General features: G+C 42.6%; 1 protein-coding gene across 2 annotated transcripts in view; it reads right to left on the bottom strand.

Moving 5' to 3' along the window:
• LOC117344901 overlaps positions 1 to 17,165 on the bottom strand; it is a 117,981-nt gene that overhangs the window by 52,722 nt on the left and 48,094 nt on the right. For both annotated transcript variants that reach the window (XM_033907778.1, XM_033907779.1), the window contains exon 2: positions 8,850 to 8,993. In XM_033907778.1, coding sequence (XP_033763669.1) covers positions 8,850 to 8,993 — 144 coding nt within the window. The remainder of the gene's footprint in view (positions 1 to 8,849; positions 8,994 to 17,165) is intronic.

Genomic DNA, 17,165 nt, shown 5'->3' with positions numbered 1-17,165 from the left:
CAGTTTGAATCCTTACAGAGGGTAAACCTCTGGTCAGTTTGAATCCTTACAGAGTGTATACAGTAAACCTCTGGTCAGTTTGAATCCTTACAGAGGGTATACAGTAAACCTCCGGTCAGTTTGAATCCTTACAGAGGGTATACAGTAAACCTCTGGTCAGTTTGAATCCTTACAGAGGGTATACAGTAAACCTCTGGTCAGTTTGAATCCTTACAGAGAGTATACGGTAAACCTCCGGTCAGTTTGAATCCTTACAGAGGGTATACAGTAAACCTCCGGTCAGTTTGAATCCTTACAGAGTGTATACAGTAAACCTCTGGTCAGTTTGAATCCTTACAGAGGGTATACAGTAAACCTCCGGTCAGTTTGAATCCTTACAGAGGGTATACAGTAAACCTCTGGTCAGTTTAAATCCTAACAGAGGGTATACAGTAAACCTCTGGTCAGTTTGAATCCTTACAAAGGTATACAGTAAACCTCTGGTCAGTTTGAATCCTTACAGAGGGTAAACCTCTGGTCAGTTTGAATCCTTACAGAGTGTATACAGTAAACCTCTGGTCAGTTTGAATCCTTACAGAGGGTATACAGTAAACCTCCGGTCAGTTTGAATCCTTACAGAGTGTATACAGTAAACCTCTGGTCAGTTTGAATCCTTACAGAGGGTATACAGTAAACCTCCGGTCAGTTTGAATCCTTACAGATCTAGGGTATACGGTTAATGTCTTGACATTTGGTTTGGTTTGGTTTGTTTTGTTTAGCGTCCTATTAACAGCCAGGGTCATTTAAGGACGTGCCAGGTTTTGGAGGTGGAGGAAAGCCTGAGTACCCGGACAAAAACCACCGGCCTATGGTCAGTACCTGGCAACTGCCCCACGTAGGTTTCGAACTCGCAACCCAGAGGTGGAGGGCTAGTGATAAAGTGTCGGGACACCGTAACCACCCGGCCATTGCGGCCCCTGGACATATATATGGACATGAACAAATCTAAAAACTCTAATTAAGTTGTGATGTCCAGGTGAAGTTGTTAAGTTGGGTTAAGGCTAGGATTATTTTTCTATCACTGGTTTCCTTTTGCAGGTGTTCAATCTTTCTGAGTAAATATGTACATAACTTATATATATAATACACCTCAGTGATGTTCAAGTATTCGTCTACCTGCATAAATTACAGGTACAATACTGTAACAGGTGTTATACCTATACAGGTATACAGGTACTGGGGCTAATAATGCACATTCAGGTATTTCTTCAAAATGCAAATATGTAATACACTTGATGTATATGTTGTTTATAAAACAGTAGATTTTTCAGTAGAATTTTTAACATTGTAGTGTTAACAATAATCAAGAACGATGTAAACAGTATGACAGTGTCAAAAACCAGCACAATTGATTTAAAAAAATAAAGTTTTCATAGTTACATTGTATTTTGTATTTTACTGTGATATTATTTTACATATTTTCTTTCAATAGTTCCCTAAGGTACAAATCAGTTGTTTTCTATCTATTGATATTATTTCTTGTATATTTTCATTGATATTTATCTACATCTGTTTAAAAGTTTATTTTCTTTTTCTTTGTAAAGTAACCATGAAGCTCAAATGCAAGTTACATGTATATTATATAATTAGTTTCACAATACTTTTGATTTCTTTATACTTTTTATTTCATCATCATCTAAAATCTAGGACTGACAACAGTCTACCCCTCACAGCTAACTCTATGACTGACAATAGTCTACCCCTCACAGCTAACTCTATGACTGACAACAGTCTACCCCTCACAGCTAACTCTATGACTGACAACAGTCTACCCCTCACAGCTGACAACAGTCTACCCCTCACAGCTAACTCTATGACTGACAATAGTCTACCCCTCACAGCTAACTCTACGACTGACAATAGTCTACCCCTCACAGCTAACTCTATGACTGACAATAGTCTACCCCTCACAGCTGACAACAGTCTACCCCTCACAGCTAACTCTAGGACTGACAACAGTCTACCCCTCACAGCTAACTCTATGACTGACAATAGTCTACCCCTCACAGCTAACTCTATGACTGACAACAGTCTACCCCTCACAGCTAACTCTATGACTGACAACAGTCTACCCCTCACAGCTGACAACAGTCTACCCCTCACAGCTAACTCTATGACTGACAATAGTCTACCCCTCACAGCTAACTCTACGACTGACAATAGTCTACCCCTCACAGCTAACTCTATGACTGACAATAGTCTACCCCTCACAGCTGACAACAGTCTACCCCTCACAGCTAACTCTAGGACTGACAACAGTCTACCCCTCACAGCTAACTCTATGACTGACAATAGTCTACCCCTCACAGCTAACTCTACATTGACAACAGTCTACCCCTCACAGCTAACTCTACGACTGACAATAGTCTACCCCTCACAGCTGACAACAGTCTACCCCTCACAACTAACTCTAAGACTGACAACAGTCTACCCCTCACAGCTAACTCTACATTGACAACAGTCTACCCCTCACAGCTAACTCTACGACTGACAATAGTCTACCCCTCACAGCTAACTCTAGGACTGACAACAGTCTACCCCTCACAGCTAACTCTAAGACTGACAACAGTCTACCCCTCACAGCTAACTCTACGACTGACAACAGTCTACCCCTCACAGCTGACAACAGTCTACCCCTCACAGCTGACAACAGTCTACCCCTCACAGCTAACTCTACATTGACAACAGTCTACCCCTCACAGCTAACTCTATGACTGACAATAGTCTACCCCTCACAGCTGACAACAGTCTACCCCTCACAGCTAACTCTATGACTGACAACAGTCTTGCGTGACCCCTCACAGCTGACAACAGTCTACCCCTCACAGCTAACTCTACATTGACAACAGTCTACCCCTCACAGCTGACAACAGTCTACCCCTCACAGCTAACTCTACATTGACAACAGTCTACCCCTCACAGCTAACTCTATGACTGACAATAGTCTACCCCTCACAGCTGACAACAGTCTACCCCTCACAGCTAACTCTATGACTGACAACAGTCTACCCCTCACAGCTGACAACAGTCTACCCCTCACAGCTAACTCTATGACTGACAATAGTCTACCCCTCACAGCTAACTCTATGACTGACAACAGTCTACCCCTCACAGCTGACAACAGTCTACCCCTCACAGCTAACTCTATGACTGACAATAGTCTACCCCTCACAGCTAACTCTATGACTGACAATAGTCTACCCCTCACAGCTGACAACAGTCTACCCCTCACAGCTAACTCTATGACTGACAATAGTCTACCCCTCACAGCTAACTCTACATTGACAACAGTCTACCCCTCACAGCTAACTCTACGACTGACAACAGTCTACCCCTCACAGCTAACTCTACGACTGACAACAGTCTACCCCTCACAGCTAACTCTACATTGACAACAGTCTACCCCTCACAGCTAACTCTACGACTGACAATAGTCTACCCCTCACAGCTAACTCTACGACTGACAACAGTCTACCCCTCACAGCTAATTCTACATTGACAATAGTCTACCCCTCACAGCTAACTCTACGACTGACAACAGTCTACCCCTCACAGCTAACTCTATGACTGACAACAGTCTACCCCTCACAGCTAACTCTACATTGACAACAGTCTACCCCTCACAGCTAACTCTACGACTGACAATAGTCTACCCCTCACAGCTAACTCTACGACTGACAACAGTCTACCCCTCACAGCTAACTCTACATTGACAATAGTCTACCCCTCACAGCTAACTCTACGACTGACAACAGTCTACCCCTCACAGCTAACTCTATGACTGACAATAGTCTACCCCTCACAGCTAACTCTACGACTGACAACAGTCTACCCCTCACAGCTAACTCTACGACTGACAACAGTCTACCTCTCACAGCTAACTCTACATTGACAACAGTCTACCCCTCACAGCTAACTCTACGACTGACAACAGTCTACCCCTCACCGCTAACTCTACGACTGACAACAGTCTACCCCTCACAGCTAACTCTACGACTGACAACAGTCTACCCCTCACAGCTAACTCTACGACTGACAACAGTCTACCCCTCACAGCTAACTCTATGACTGACAACAGTCTACCCCTCACAGCTAACTCTACGACTGACAACAGTCTACCCCTCACAGCTAACTCTACAACTGACAACAGTCTACCCCTCACAGCTAACTCTACGACTGACAACAGTCTACCCCTCACAGCTAACTCTATGACTGACAACAGTCTACCCCTCACAGCTAACTCTACGACTGACAACAGTCTACCCCTCACAGCTAACTCTACGACTGACAACAGTCTACCCCTCACAGCTAACTCTACGACTGACAACAGTCTACCCCTCACAGCTAACTCTAAGACTGACAACAGTCTAACCCTCACAGCTAACTCTAAGACTGACAACAGTCTACCCCTCACAGCTAACTCTACGACTGACAACAGTCTACCCCTCACAGCTGACAACAGTCTACCCCTCACAGCTGACAACAGTCTACCCCTCACAGCTAACTCTAGGACTGACAACAGTCTACCCCTCACAGCTGACTCTATGACTGACAACAGTCTACCCCTCACAGCTGACAACAGTCTACCCCTCACAGCTAACCCTAGGACTGACAACAGTCTACCCCTCACAGCTAACTCTAGGACTGACAACAGTCTACCCCTCACAGCTGACTCTACGACTGACAACAGTCTACCCCTCACAGCTGACAACAGTCTACCCCTCACAGCTGACAACAGTCTACCCCTCACAGCTGACAACAGTCTACCCCTCACAGCTAACTCTACGACTGACAACAGTCTACCCCTCACAGCTGACAACAGTCTACCCCTCACAGCTAACTCTAGGACTGACAACAGTCTACCCCTCACAGCTGACAACAGTCTACCCCTCACAGCTAACTCTATGACTGACAACAGTCTACCCCTCACAGCTGACAACAGTCTACCCCTCACAGCTAACTCTATGACTGACAATAGTCTACCCCTCACAGCTGACAACAGTCTACCCCTCACAGCTAACTCTATGACTGACAATAGTCTACCCCTCACAGCTAACTCTATGACTGACAATAGTCTACCCCTCACAGCTAACTCTACATTGACAACAGTCTACCCCTCACAGCTAAATCTAGGACTGACAACAGTCTACCCCTCACAGCTAACTCTAGGACTGACAACAGTCTACCCCTCACAGCTAACTCTACGACTGACAACAGTCTACCCCTCACAGCTGACAACAGTCTACCCCTCACAGCTAACTCTATGACTGACAACAGTCTACCCCTCACAGCTAACTCTATGACTGACAACAGTCTACCCCTCACAGCTGACAACAGTCTACCCCTCACAGCTGACAACAGTCTACCCCTCACAGCTAACTCTATGACTGACAACAGTCTACCCCTCACAGCTAACTCTACGACTGACAACAGTCTAACCCTCACAGCTGACAACAGTCTACCCCTCACAGCTGACAACAGTCTATAGCTACCCCTCACAGCTAACTCTATGACTGACAACAGTCTACCCCTCACAGCTAACTCTACGACTGACAACAGTCTACCCTCACAGCTGACAACAGTCTACCCCTCACAGCTGACAACAGTCTATAGCTACCCCTCACAGCTAACTCTAGGACTGAAGTCTACCCCTCACAGCTAACTCTACGACTGACAACAGTCTACCCCTCACAGCTGACAACAGTCTACCCCTCACAGCTAACCCTAGGACTGACAACAGTCTACCCCTCACAGCTGACAACAGTCTATCCCTCACAGCTAACTCTAGGACTGACAACAGTCTACCCCTCACAGCTAACTCTAGGACTGACAACAGTCTACCCCCCACAGCTAACTCTACGACTGACAACAGTCTACCCCTCACAGCTGACAACAGTCTACCCCTCACAGCTAACTCTAGGACTGACAACAGTCTACCCCTCACAGCTTACTCTACGACTGACAACAGTCTACCCCTCACAGCTGACAACAGTCTACCCCTCACAGCTGACAACAGTCTACCCCTCACAGCTAACTCTATGACTGACAACAGTCTACCCCTCACAGCTAACTCTATGACTGACAACAGTCTACCCCTCACAGCTGACAACAGTCTACCCCTCACAGCTGACAACAGTTTACCCCTCACAGCTGACAACAGTCTACCCCTCACAGCTAACTCTACGACTGACAACAGTCTACCCCTCACAGCTGACAACAGTCTATAGCTACCCCTCACAGCTAACTCTATGACTGACAACAGTCTACCCCTCACAGCTAACTCTACGACTGACAACAGTCTACCCCTCACAGCTAACTCTACGACTGACAACAGTCTAACCCTCACAGCTGACAACAGTCTACCCCTCACAGCTAACTCTATGACTGACAACAGTCTACCCCTCACAGCTGACAACAGTCTACCCCTCACAGCTAACTCTATGACTGACAACAGTCTACCCCTCACAGCTGACAACAGTCTACCCCTCACAGCTGACAACAGTCTACCCCTCACAGCTGACAACAGTCTACCCCTCACAGCTAACTCTATGACTGACAACAGTCTACCCCTCACAGCTAACTCTACGACTGACAACAGTCTAACCCTCACAGCTGACAACAGTCTATAGCTACCCCTCACAGCTGACAACAGTCTATAGCTACCCCTCACAGCTGACAACAGTCTATAGCTACCCCTCACAGCTAACTCTATGACTGACAACAGTCTACCCCTCACAGCTAACCCTAGGACTGACAACAGTCTACCCCTCACAGCTGACAACAGTCTACCCCTCACAGCTAACTCTAGGACTGACAACAGTCTACCCCTCACAGCTGACAACAGTCTACCCCTCACAGCTAACTCTAGGACTGACAACAGTCTACCCCCCACAGCTAACTCTACGACTGACAACAGTCTACCCCTCACAGCTGACAACAGTCTACCCCTCACAGCTAACTCTAGGACTGACAACAGTCTACCCCTCACAGCTAACTCTACGACTGACAACAGTCTACCCCTCACAGCTGACAACAGTCTACCCCTCACAGCTGACAACAGTCTACCCCTCACAGCTAACTCTATGACTGACAACAGTCTACCCCTCACAGCTAACTCTATGACTGACAACAGTCTACCCCTCACAGCTGACAACAGTCTACCCCTCACAGCTGACAACAGTCTACCCCTCACAGCTGACAACAGTCTACCCCTCACAGCTAACTCTACGACTGACAACAGTCTACCCCTCACAGCTGACAACAGTCTATAGCTACCCCTCACAGCTAACTCTATGACTGACAACAGTCTACCCCTCACAGCTAACTCTACGACTGACAACAGTCTACCCCTCACAGCTAACTCTACGACTGACAACAGTCTAACCCTCACAGCTGACAACAGTCTACCCCTCACAGCTAACTCTATGACTGACAACAGTCTACCCCTCACAGCTGACAACAGTCTACCCCTCACAGCTAACTCTATGACTGACAACAGTCTACCCCTCACAGCTGACAACAGTCTACCCCTCACAGCTGACAACAGTCTACCCCTCACAGCTGACAACAGTCTACCCCTCACAGCTAACTCTATGACTGACAACAGTCTACCCCTCACAGCTAACTCTACGACTGACAACAGTCTAACCCTCACAGCTGACAACAGTCTATAGCTACCCCTCACAGCTGACAACAGTCTATAGCTACCCCTCACAGCTGACAACAGTCTATAGCTACCCCTCACAGCTAACTCTATGACTGACAACAGTCTACCCCTCACAGCTGACAACAGTCTACCCCTCACAGCTAACTCTAGGACTGACAACAGTCTACCCCTCACAGCTAACTCTAGGACTGACAACAGTCTACCCCTCACAGCTAACTCTACGTTGACAACAGTCTACCCCTCACAGCTAACTCTACGACTGACAACAGTCTACCCCTCACAGCTGACAACAGTCTACCCCTCACAGCTAACCCTAGGACTGACAACAGTCTACCCCTCACAGCTGACAACAGTCTACCCCTCACAGCTAACTCTACGACTGACAACAGTCTACCCCTCACAGCTGACAACAGTCTACCCCTCACAGCTGACAACAGTCTACCCCCCACAGCTAACCCTTGGCTGAATACACAGATGATCCTACATTCCAGGACCAGATATATATATATTAATATTTCCTTATTACCTGACATAGTGCAGACACGCTGAGATCATTCACTGCATGTTTACCTGTCATAGTCAGGTTCACTTGGTACAATTCCCTGATTAATGAACCTTACTGATGTACATGTCATAAGTAAACATGTACAATTTGCAGGCAAGAATTTTACTGGCTATATAATATTGATGTGTTTTTACCTGTACAGGTGAGAATCTTCCTGACTTTCTATAGATGTTTTACCTGTACAGGTGAGAATCTTCCTGACTTTCTATAGATGTTTTACCTGTACAGGTGAGAATCTTCCTGACTTTCTATAGATGTTTTACCTGTACAGGTGGAAATCTTTCTTGCTATATATAGATGTTTTACCTGTACAGGTGAGAATCTTCCTGACTTTCTATAGATGTTTTACCTGTACAGGTGAGAATCTTCCTGGCTATATATACAGATGTGTTTTACCTGTACAGGTGAGAATCTTCCTTGCTATATATACAGATGTGTTTTACTTGGTGAGAATCTTCCTGGCTATCTATAGATGTTTTACCTGTACAGGTGAGAATCTTCCTTGCTATATATAGATGTTTTACCTGTACAGGTGAGAATCGCCCTGACTATCTACCTGGCTACATTTTACAGGTTTACCTGAGTGACGGGGAGGTAGAGATGGAGGAAGCTTGAGGATGTCCAGACGCTCTATGAAGTAGAGGCGCTGTTCCTCCGCGGGCCCGGACAACCCCTCCCTAGCCAAAACCTTGCACAGGAAATCCTCGATTCCTGGCAGTAATTCTGTAACAAACACAAAAAGTGATTAAAACAAAATTCAGAGTAAGTTTATATAAATACAACTATCATGTCGAATGTATCTATAATCAATCAGGTTTGAAAAATCTATTTCTCCGAGAACTAGAGTACTATAAACAAAAGTCGTAGTTGGAATACAGTTTTCCTGAAAGGTTTAAAAGTACAGTATATCTCCATGATGGAAGTAAAATCTTTAAAATATTTCAACAAATATACAACAGTAAATTTAACACAGAAAACATTATACCAGATATCCATGGATATAGACACTGTAACTGCTGAAGCTTCTCTGATGAATCTAAAAGATGTGAATTCCGAAACTGCACCTCCATTCATAAAATCATCCTAGATGTACAACACTGAACAGACTAAAATACTCTGGCATCTTATAAATGTACGAAAGGTTTCAAACATGAAACAGTGAACCAAACCATATCATCGTCAATGTACGAAATCCTTTCAAATACGAAACAATCTTCAACAGTCCAACATCTTCTGTCTAGAAAATGTTCAAACCCCGAAACAGTCTTTGTAACACTCCTGCATTTTAATCAAAATCCAAAGTTGTCGAAATGTGAAAAACTGACAACAGAATTTTAAAACATCCGTCGTTGTTCTCCTTGAATGCAACCCAAGTAATAAAGACCAGGCGTAAAAGTGGAGTTGTCTGATGCTATTTCCGTGAGAGGTTGATAAGACAGAGAAATTCCACACAAAAAACTTTGGTAGTTCTATAGGGCAGTCATGATTGGAACACTCTCACTTCCATCGAGCAGACGGTCGCAGTAAAAAGATCAGGCACGGAAGACATGTACAGTTCACAGCCTACAGCCATAGTTACCATCACCAGAGTATCATCTACCCCCAAAAAAACTTGGGAATGATACTTATGTTTGTACACAAATACGAGGAAGATCTAGAAGTTTATTTATGTAATCACTCAGTCAAATCAAAGCTTGGGAAGCTTCAGAGATGGTAAAGTAAAAATAATCACGCTCCATGTGTCATTAGTGAAGAGGTTCACTACATCTCGGTACCAATGTGGTCGTAACCAAAGTCTACCAAAGTACATCTGTACTCAAACTCTGTATCATTAACATCACACACACAATCTGAGAGACCTAATTATAATTAGGCCTTAATTATTTATGTACAGTATATAGTTTTATAATAATCGCCAGGAAGGGGGATATATCTTTGCTATATTCATTAAATAGCATGAATAAATGTATTCCCAGCAAATATCTATAATACTGCATAACACAAAATGTTTGTGTGTACTTTTTTCATGGTTTAGAGCTTTTAAATAATATTGTAGGTATAAACTTTCATGATATGTCCATGCAACAATAATACAATAATACAATAATACATACAACAATAAATAATACAATAATACAATAATACAATAATAGATACAACAATATTTGTTGTATTTATATTCATGGTTCCATAGCATTTGGTTTATTGGTTAATTTTGTTGAACATCCTATAAACAGCCAGGGTCATTTAAGGACGTGCTTGCTTTTGGAGGTGGAGGAAAACTGGATTACCCGGAGAAAAACCACCGGCCTATAGCTACAGTCAGTACCTGACAACTGCCCCATGTGGGTTTCAAACTCGCAACCCAGAGGTGGAGGGCTAGTGATAAAGTGTAGGGACACCTTCCACTCGGCCACCACTGCCCATAGCAACGATGAAAACACTTCATGTTATATAGTATAAAACAAATGTTAGAAGTGTTTTACTGCAGACTGTTCACCAGGTGCGTAGTGTTACGTGAAATGTAATACCCTCAAACTAGGTCCAATGGGGACAATCTCAAAAGTATAGCCCCTTGAAATTTAATTCCCAGACTTGGTCTGACAGGGACAATCATAAAATACTAGCACTCTGAAATTTAACAATTCTACAGTATCTATGTTTATTTTACTGTAAGCTAACAAATCTCCCAAGGAAATGATAAATATACAGCTCTATAAGTTAAATGCCAGACATCCACATGTATTAAGATTTATTTTCTAGTAAAATCGTTTTTCTGTGGAATGATACACGAGAAGAAAACAAACCATATGTGCACATCAAATCTCAACATTCATTTTTTTTTAAAACTCACTGCTATAAAATATGTTTGAGGTACAGGAAAGCCGACCAACTGGTTATCACTATTTGGTGAGCTGTCTGTTTTGGTCACGGCTAACTGTCAAAGTAGAGTTACTCGGGCTGATAATTGTACGAATTGTTAGGAAATTGGAGAATGGTTGGTTTGTATGAGAATGGGTTTAGCAGATAAGTGATTTTCTATCTATCTTTGTATACAATGTCCAGAGGCCTGCCTTGTATATACACAGCTTTGACATCATTCTTGTTTTACTGTGTATAATGATAATAATGTATCGGCAGTTCTATTCTTTCTAAATGTTACAAGGGTCTTCACTAAATCTTCCTGGAACCTTTTGTAACTTTAAGTTTAAGATAAATTATAAAACAATAAATATGTTTGAAAGACTGTTTTTCCTGTTTCTTACTTTGTTTTATTTGCAGTGAAAATCTAAACAAAACATTTTTGAAGAAGAATAAGATAAGTGCCTTTAAGGAAATCATCCTGCTCATCATCAAAACAGATGAAGCATAAACAACTTCCACCTCAAGTCTTCATCAAGTCACTAAAATCAATGAACATTTTTATTGTGTACAAAAAGTAAGGTATATAGCATACCTCCTTAAGTCTCTATTCCATAGTAATGTAGCATACCTCCTTAAGTCTCTATTCCATAGTAATGTAGCATACCTCCTTAAGTCTCTATTCCACAGTCAGGTAGCATACCTCCTTAAGTCTCTATTCCGCAGTAAGGTAGCATACCTCCTTAAGTCTCTATTCCACAGTAAGGTAGCATACCTCCTTAAGTCTCTATTCGACAGATAGGTATGTAGCATACCTCCTTAAGTCTCTATTCCACAGTAAGGTAGCATACCTCCTTAAGTCTCTAGTCTACATGTACAGTGTAAATTTGATATATATAATCAGTTCAAAGTATCCAATTCACTTATATCTAATTAATCAGCCTCAATTTTCTTACGCAATATAATTAAAACTTTACAGTGATTGTCAATGCCTTGAAGCTATAGCCTGTCTTGTTACATTCTAATTAAGTGTCTTACAACTCCTCGACTTTTTACAACTATCAACACAAGCAAGGCTTTAATAAAGTTGATGAATCATATATATTGCAGTTTTCAGACCACTTTTGGCATTCTCAGAGGATCAAACGGAAAAGGAAAGTACAAAATTGATAAAAAAATTGCTGTTACACATTTTAAGGTAAACACACTTAGCAATCAAGGCCTAGCATCTGAGAGGTAAAACAACTTAAAAGCTTTTTATTCTGTTATAATCACTTCATCTTAACTGGAAAATTTCTAAGTTTTATATTAACAGATAGCAAAAATACTAAAATTTATAAATGCCATTTTCTCTTAAAAACATTATATTTGATTTTCTATCTACAGAGACGATATCTGTAACACTAATGGTCTTACGAACACGACCCAAAATATTCGTCACAGCTACGACTGATGATTACTGAACCATTTTTTTCAGTTTGACCTTTACAATAAATATCTGCAATTAAAGTGCTGTTGAGTCATCAAGTTTCAAACGTCAATGATATGTATTTGTAAATAAGTCCCGAGCAATTTTGTAAAAAAGTAAAACGGAGGTTTTGGATTATACCAGAGTACAGTGTAAACTCAGTAGGTCCAGAAAATTTTATTTCAGAAATTTTTACTCTGAAACAAATTTCAGAATTTTTTTACTCTGACACAAATTTCAGAATTTTTTTACTTTGAAACAAAATTTCAGAACTTTTTACTTAATAACAAATTCAAATTTAATTTTAATCTTCAATGACTCTCATTATCTCATACTAGGTACCATTGCATTCAGCTATAGAAAGGAATATTACCATCGAATGTATTCAAATGGGACGGAGCTACATCCATATTTAAACATGTCATCACAATAATGAGCCAATGCTTGGACCGTAATAATTCTGCCCATGATTAACTCAGTATTTACCAACACATACTACGTCATTGTTCAGCACATATCCCCTAATTCGGACCAAAGGTGGTATGTTGGCCCCCTGGGCTAATTGAAGGATAATACGGTAGTTACAAGGCAGGGTGTTTATGGTAAGGACTTCGACAAGCAGTACAATTACCTGCAATCACGTTCTCAGTTTGAGTAATAGGAGTGAAGACTTCACCCTAAGAAAGCGTGGGAACTTGTCTCCGATTGGGACCCCATCAAAGTATACATATAATCAATCAAGCCCTTCACCTGGTCTTCAGGTGTGATCGCTGAGTACCTAGATATTTTACCTGAAATTATTGTCCTAATCAAACTCAGTCAAGCTTTGATTTGTACTAAAACGTTTTCTAGTGAAAAACACCTCATGTGTGAGATAAGAAGTATGTAAGTACAGGTCTGTCAGCTATAATGTAACTGCCCTTCATGTCATAAACCCCAGGTAATTAACCTACCATTAATTGGTTAACCCTACATGTCTGTCATACACACCAGGTAACCTACCATTAATTGGTTAACCCTACATGTCTGTCATACACACCAGGTAACCTACCATTAATTGGTTAACCCTACATGTCTGTCATACACACCAAGTAACCTACCATTAATTGGTTAACCCTACATGTCTGTCATACACACCAGGTAACCTACCATTAATTGGTTAACCCTACATGTCTGTCATACACACCAGGTAACCTACCATTAATTGGTTAACCCTACATGTCTGTCATACACACCAGGTAACCTACCATTAATTGGTTAACCCTACACGTCTGTCATACACACCAGGTAACCTACCATTAATTGGTTAACCCTACATGTCTGTCATACACACCAGGTAACCTACCATTAATTGGTTAACCCTACACGTCTGTCATACACACCAGGTAACCTACCATTAATTGGTTAACCCTACATGTCTGTCATACACACCAGGTAACCTACCATTAATTGGTTAACCCTACATGTCGTCATACACACCAGGTAACCTACCATTAATTGGTTAACCCTACATGTCTGTCATACACACCAGGTAACCTACCATTAATTGGTTAACCCTACATGTCGTCATACACACCAGGTAACCTACCATTAATTGGTTAACCCTATATGTCTGTCATACACACCAGGTAACATACCATTAATTGGTTAACCCTACACGTCTGTCATACACACCAGGTAACCTACCATTAATTGGTTAACCCTACATGTCTGTCATACACACCAGGTAACCTACCATTAATTGGTTAACCCTATAGCTACACGTCTGTCATACACACCAGGTAACCTAGCTACCATTAATTAGTTAACCCTACACGTCTGTCATACACACCAGGTAACCTACCATTAATTGGTTAACCCTACATGTCGTCATACACACCAGGTAACCTACCATTAATTGGTTAACCCTACACGTCTGTCATACACACCAGGTAACCTAACATTAATTGGTTAACCCTACATGTCGTCATACACACCAGGTAACCTACCATTAATTGGTTAACCCTACAAGTCCATCATACACACCAGGTAACCTACCATTAATTGGTTAACCCTACATGTCCATCATACACACCAGGTAATTAACCTACCATTAATTGGTTAACCCTACATGTCTGTCATACACACCAAGTAACCTACCATTAATTGGTTAACCCTACTTGTCTGTCATACACACCAAGTAACCTACCATTAATTGGTTAACCCTACATGTCTGTCATACACACCAGGTAACCTACCATTAATTGGTTAACCCTACAAGTCCATCATACACACCAGGTAACCTATCATTAATTGGTTAACCCTACATGTCGTCATACACACCAGGTAACCTACCATTAATTGGTAAACCCTACAAGTCCATCATACACACCAGGTAACCTACCATTAATTGGTTAACCCTACATGTCTGTCATACACACCAGGCACCAGGTAACCTACCATTAATTGGTTAACCCTACATGTCTGTCATACACACCAGGTAACCTACCATTAATTGGTTAACCCTACACGTCTGTCATACACACCAGGTAACCTACCATTAATTGGTTAACCCTACATGTCTGTCATACACACCAGGTAACCTACCATTAATTGGTTAACCCTACATGTCTGTCATACACACCAGGTAACCTACCATTTATTGGTTAACCCTACATATGTCTGTCATATGTTGGTGACTCCTATAGATAAGAGTGACCCATGACCTTAACTATAAGAGTGACACATGACCTTAATGATAAGTGTGACCCATGACCTTAATGATAAGTTTGACCCATCACCTTAATGAGTGTCCATGCAAGGTGACCCTGCTCTTACTGTGTGATATTGATCTGACCTTTGTCCTTACTTTGTGGGCTTGATATTAATGTATACATATAAACCTGTGAGCTTGATATTAATGTGTAAACCTGAAGGATGACCTTGACCTTACTGTTTGGCCATGATCTTACTAAGTGACCTTCACTTTATTCTGTGACCTAATTCAACTGTGTGACTTTGACCTTACTATGTGCCCCTGACCTTGCTATGTGACCCTGACCTTACATGTGACCCTGACCTTACATGTGACACTGACTTTACTGTGTGACCCTAACTTTACTGTACATGTGTGACTCTGGCCTTAAAGTGACACTGATTTTACTCTGTGACCCTGACCTTACTGTGACACTGACTTAACTGTGTGACATGGCCTTGTTGTGTGACCCTGCCCTTGCTTTGTGACCCTTACTTTACTTCATGAACCTGATCTTGACCAGTGACCTTGATCTTGCTATGTGATCCTGACCTTACTTTATTACTGACCTTTATGTATGACCCTGACCTTTCTGTGTGACCCTGACCTTACTTTATTACTCTGACCTTGCTGTGTGACCTTGACCTCGCTGTGTGACCTTGACCTCGCTGTGTGACCTGGAAGATGATCATTTTCTTACTGACCATTGTAGAAGAAAATTACTGTGTGGCCATTCTGAGCTAATCTAGTTCGGTGCCACAATGTTATCCATTACAAAAATATTTCAACCATGAATAACTCGTAATCAAGCGACAGTTTGGTCTAATAAATCTATTAAATACAGACTAATTCTAGGTAGAATCCTGTTGAAACATTATATATTCCACAGACGAGATTTAAATTCAAGGCCAAACAGAAGAGCTACAAACAAATTTACTCATTGAATGAGTGTAAGGAGAGTCATAATTAACCGATCGATAGCATGTCCTACACAAATTAACCATATATGGATTTTTAATTGGCCATAAGTAATGAGATGTCTGGCATTGCTGTGACATTTATAGGACGTGACAAAGCCACAGGTATTATACCTGTCCTACAGTCTGGGGGCCTGCACTCGTACAACGCCGCAGGTATTATACCTGTCCTACAGTCTGGGGGCCTGCACTCGTACAACGCCACAGGTATTATACCTGTCCTACAGACTGGGGGCCTGCACTCGTACAACGCCGCAGGTATTATACCTGTCCTACAGACTGGGGGCCTGCACTCGTACAACGCCACAGGTATTATACCTGTCCTACAGTCTGGGGGCCTGCACTCGTACAACGCCGCAGGTATTATACCTGTCCTACAGTCTGGGGGCCTGCACTCGTACAACGCCACAGGTATTATACCTGTCCTACAGACTGGGGGCCTGCACTCGTACAACGCCGCAGGTATTATACCTGTCCTACAGACTGGGGGCCTGCACTCGTACAACGCCGCAGGTATTATACCTGTCCTACAGTCTGGGGGCCTGCACTCGTACAACGCCGCAGGTATTATACCTGTCCTACAGACTGGGGGCCTGCACTCGTACAACGCCGCAGGTATTATACCTGTCCTACAGACTGGGGGCCTGCACTCGTACAACGCCGCAGGTATTATACCTGTCCTACAGACTGGGGGCCTGCACTCGTACAACGCCGCAGGTATTATACCTGTCCTACAGACTGGGGGCCTGCACTCGTACAACGCCACAGGTATTATACCTGTCCTACAGTCTGGGGGCCTGCACTCGTACAACGCCGCAGGTATTATACCTGTCCTACAGACTGGGGGCCTGCAC

The sequence above is a fragment of the Pecten maximus genome, chromosome 16, assembly GCF_902652985.1.
Source record: "Pecten maximus chromosome 16, xPecMax1.1, whole genome shotgun sequence".
Classification (NCBI taxonomy): domain Eukaryota; kingdom Metazoa; phylum Mollusca; class Bivalvia; order Pectinida; family Pectinidae; genus Pecten; species Pecten maximus.
Note: the sequence above shows the minus strand (reverse complement) of the source record. Positions and strands in the feature narration are given on the sequence as shown.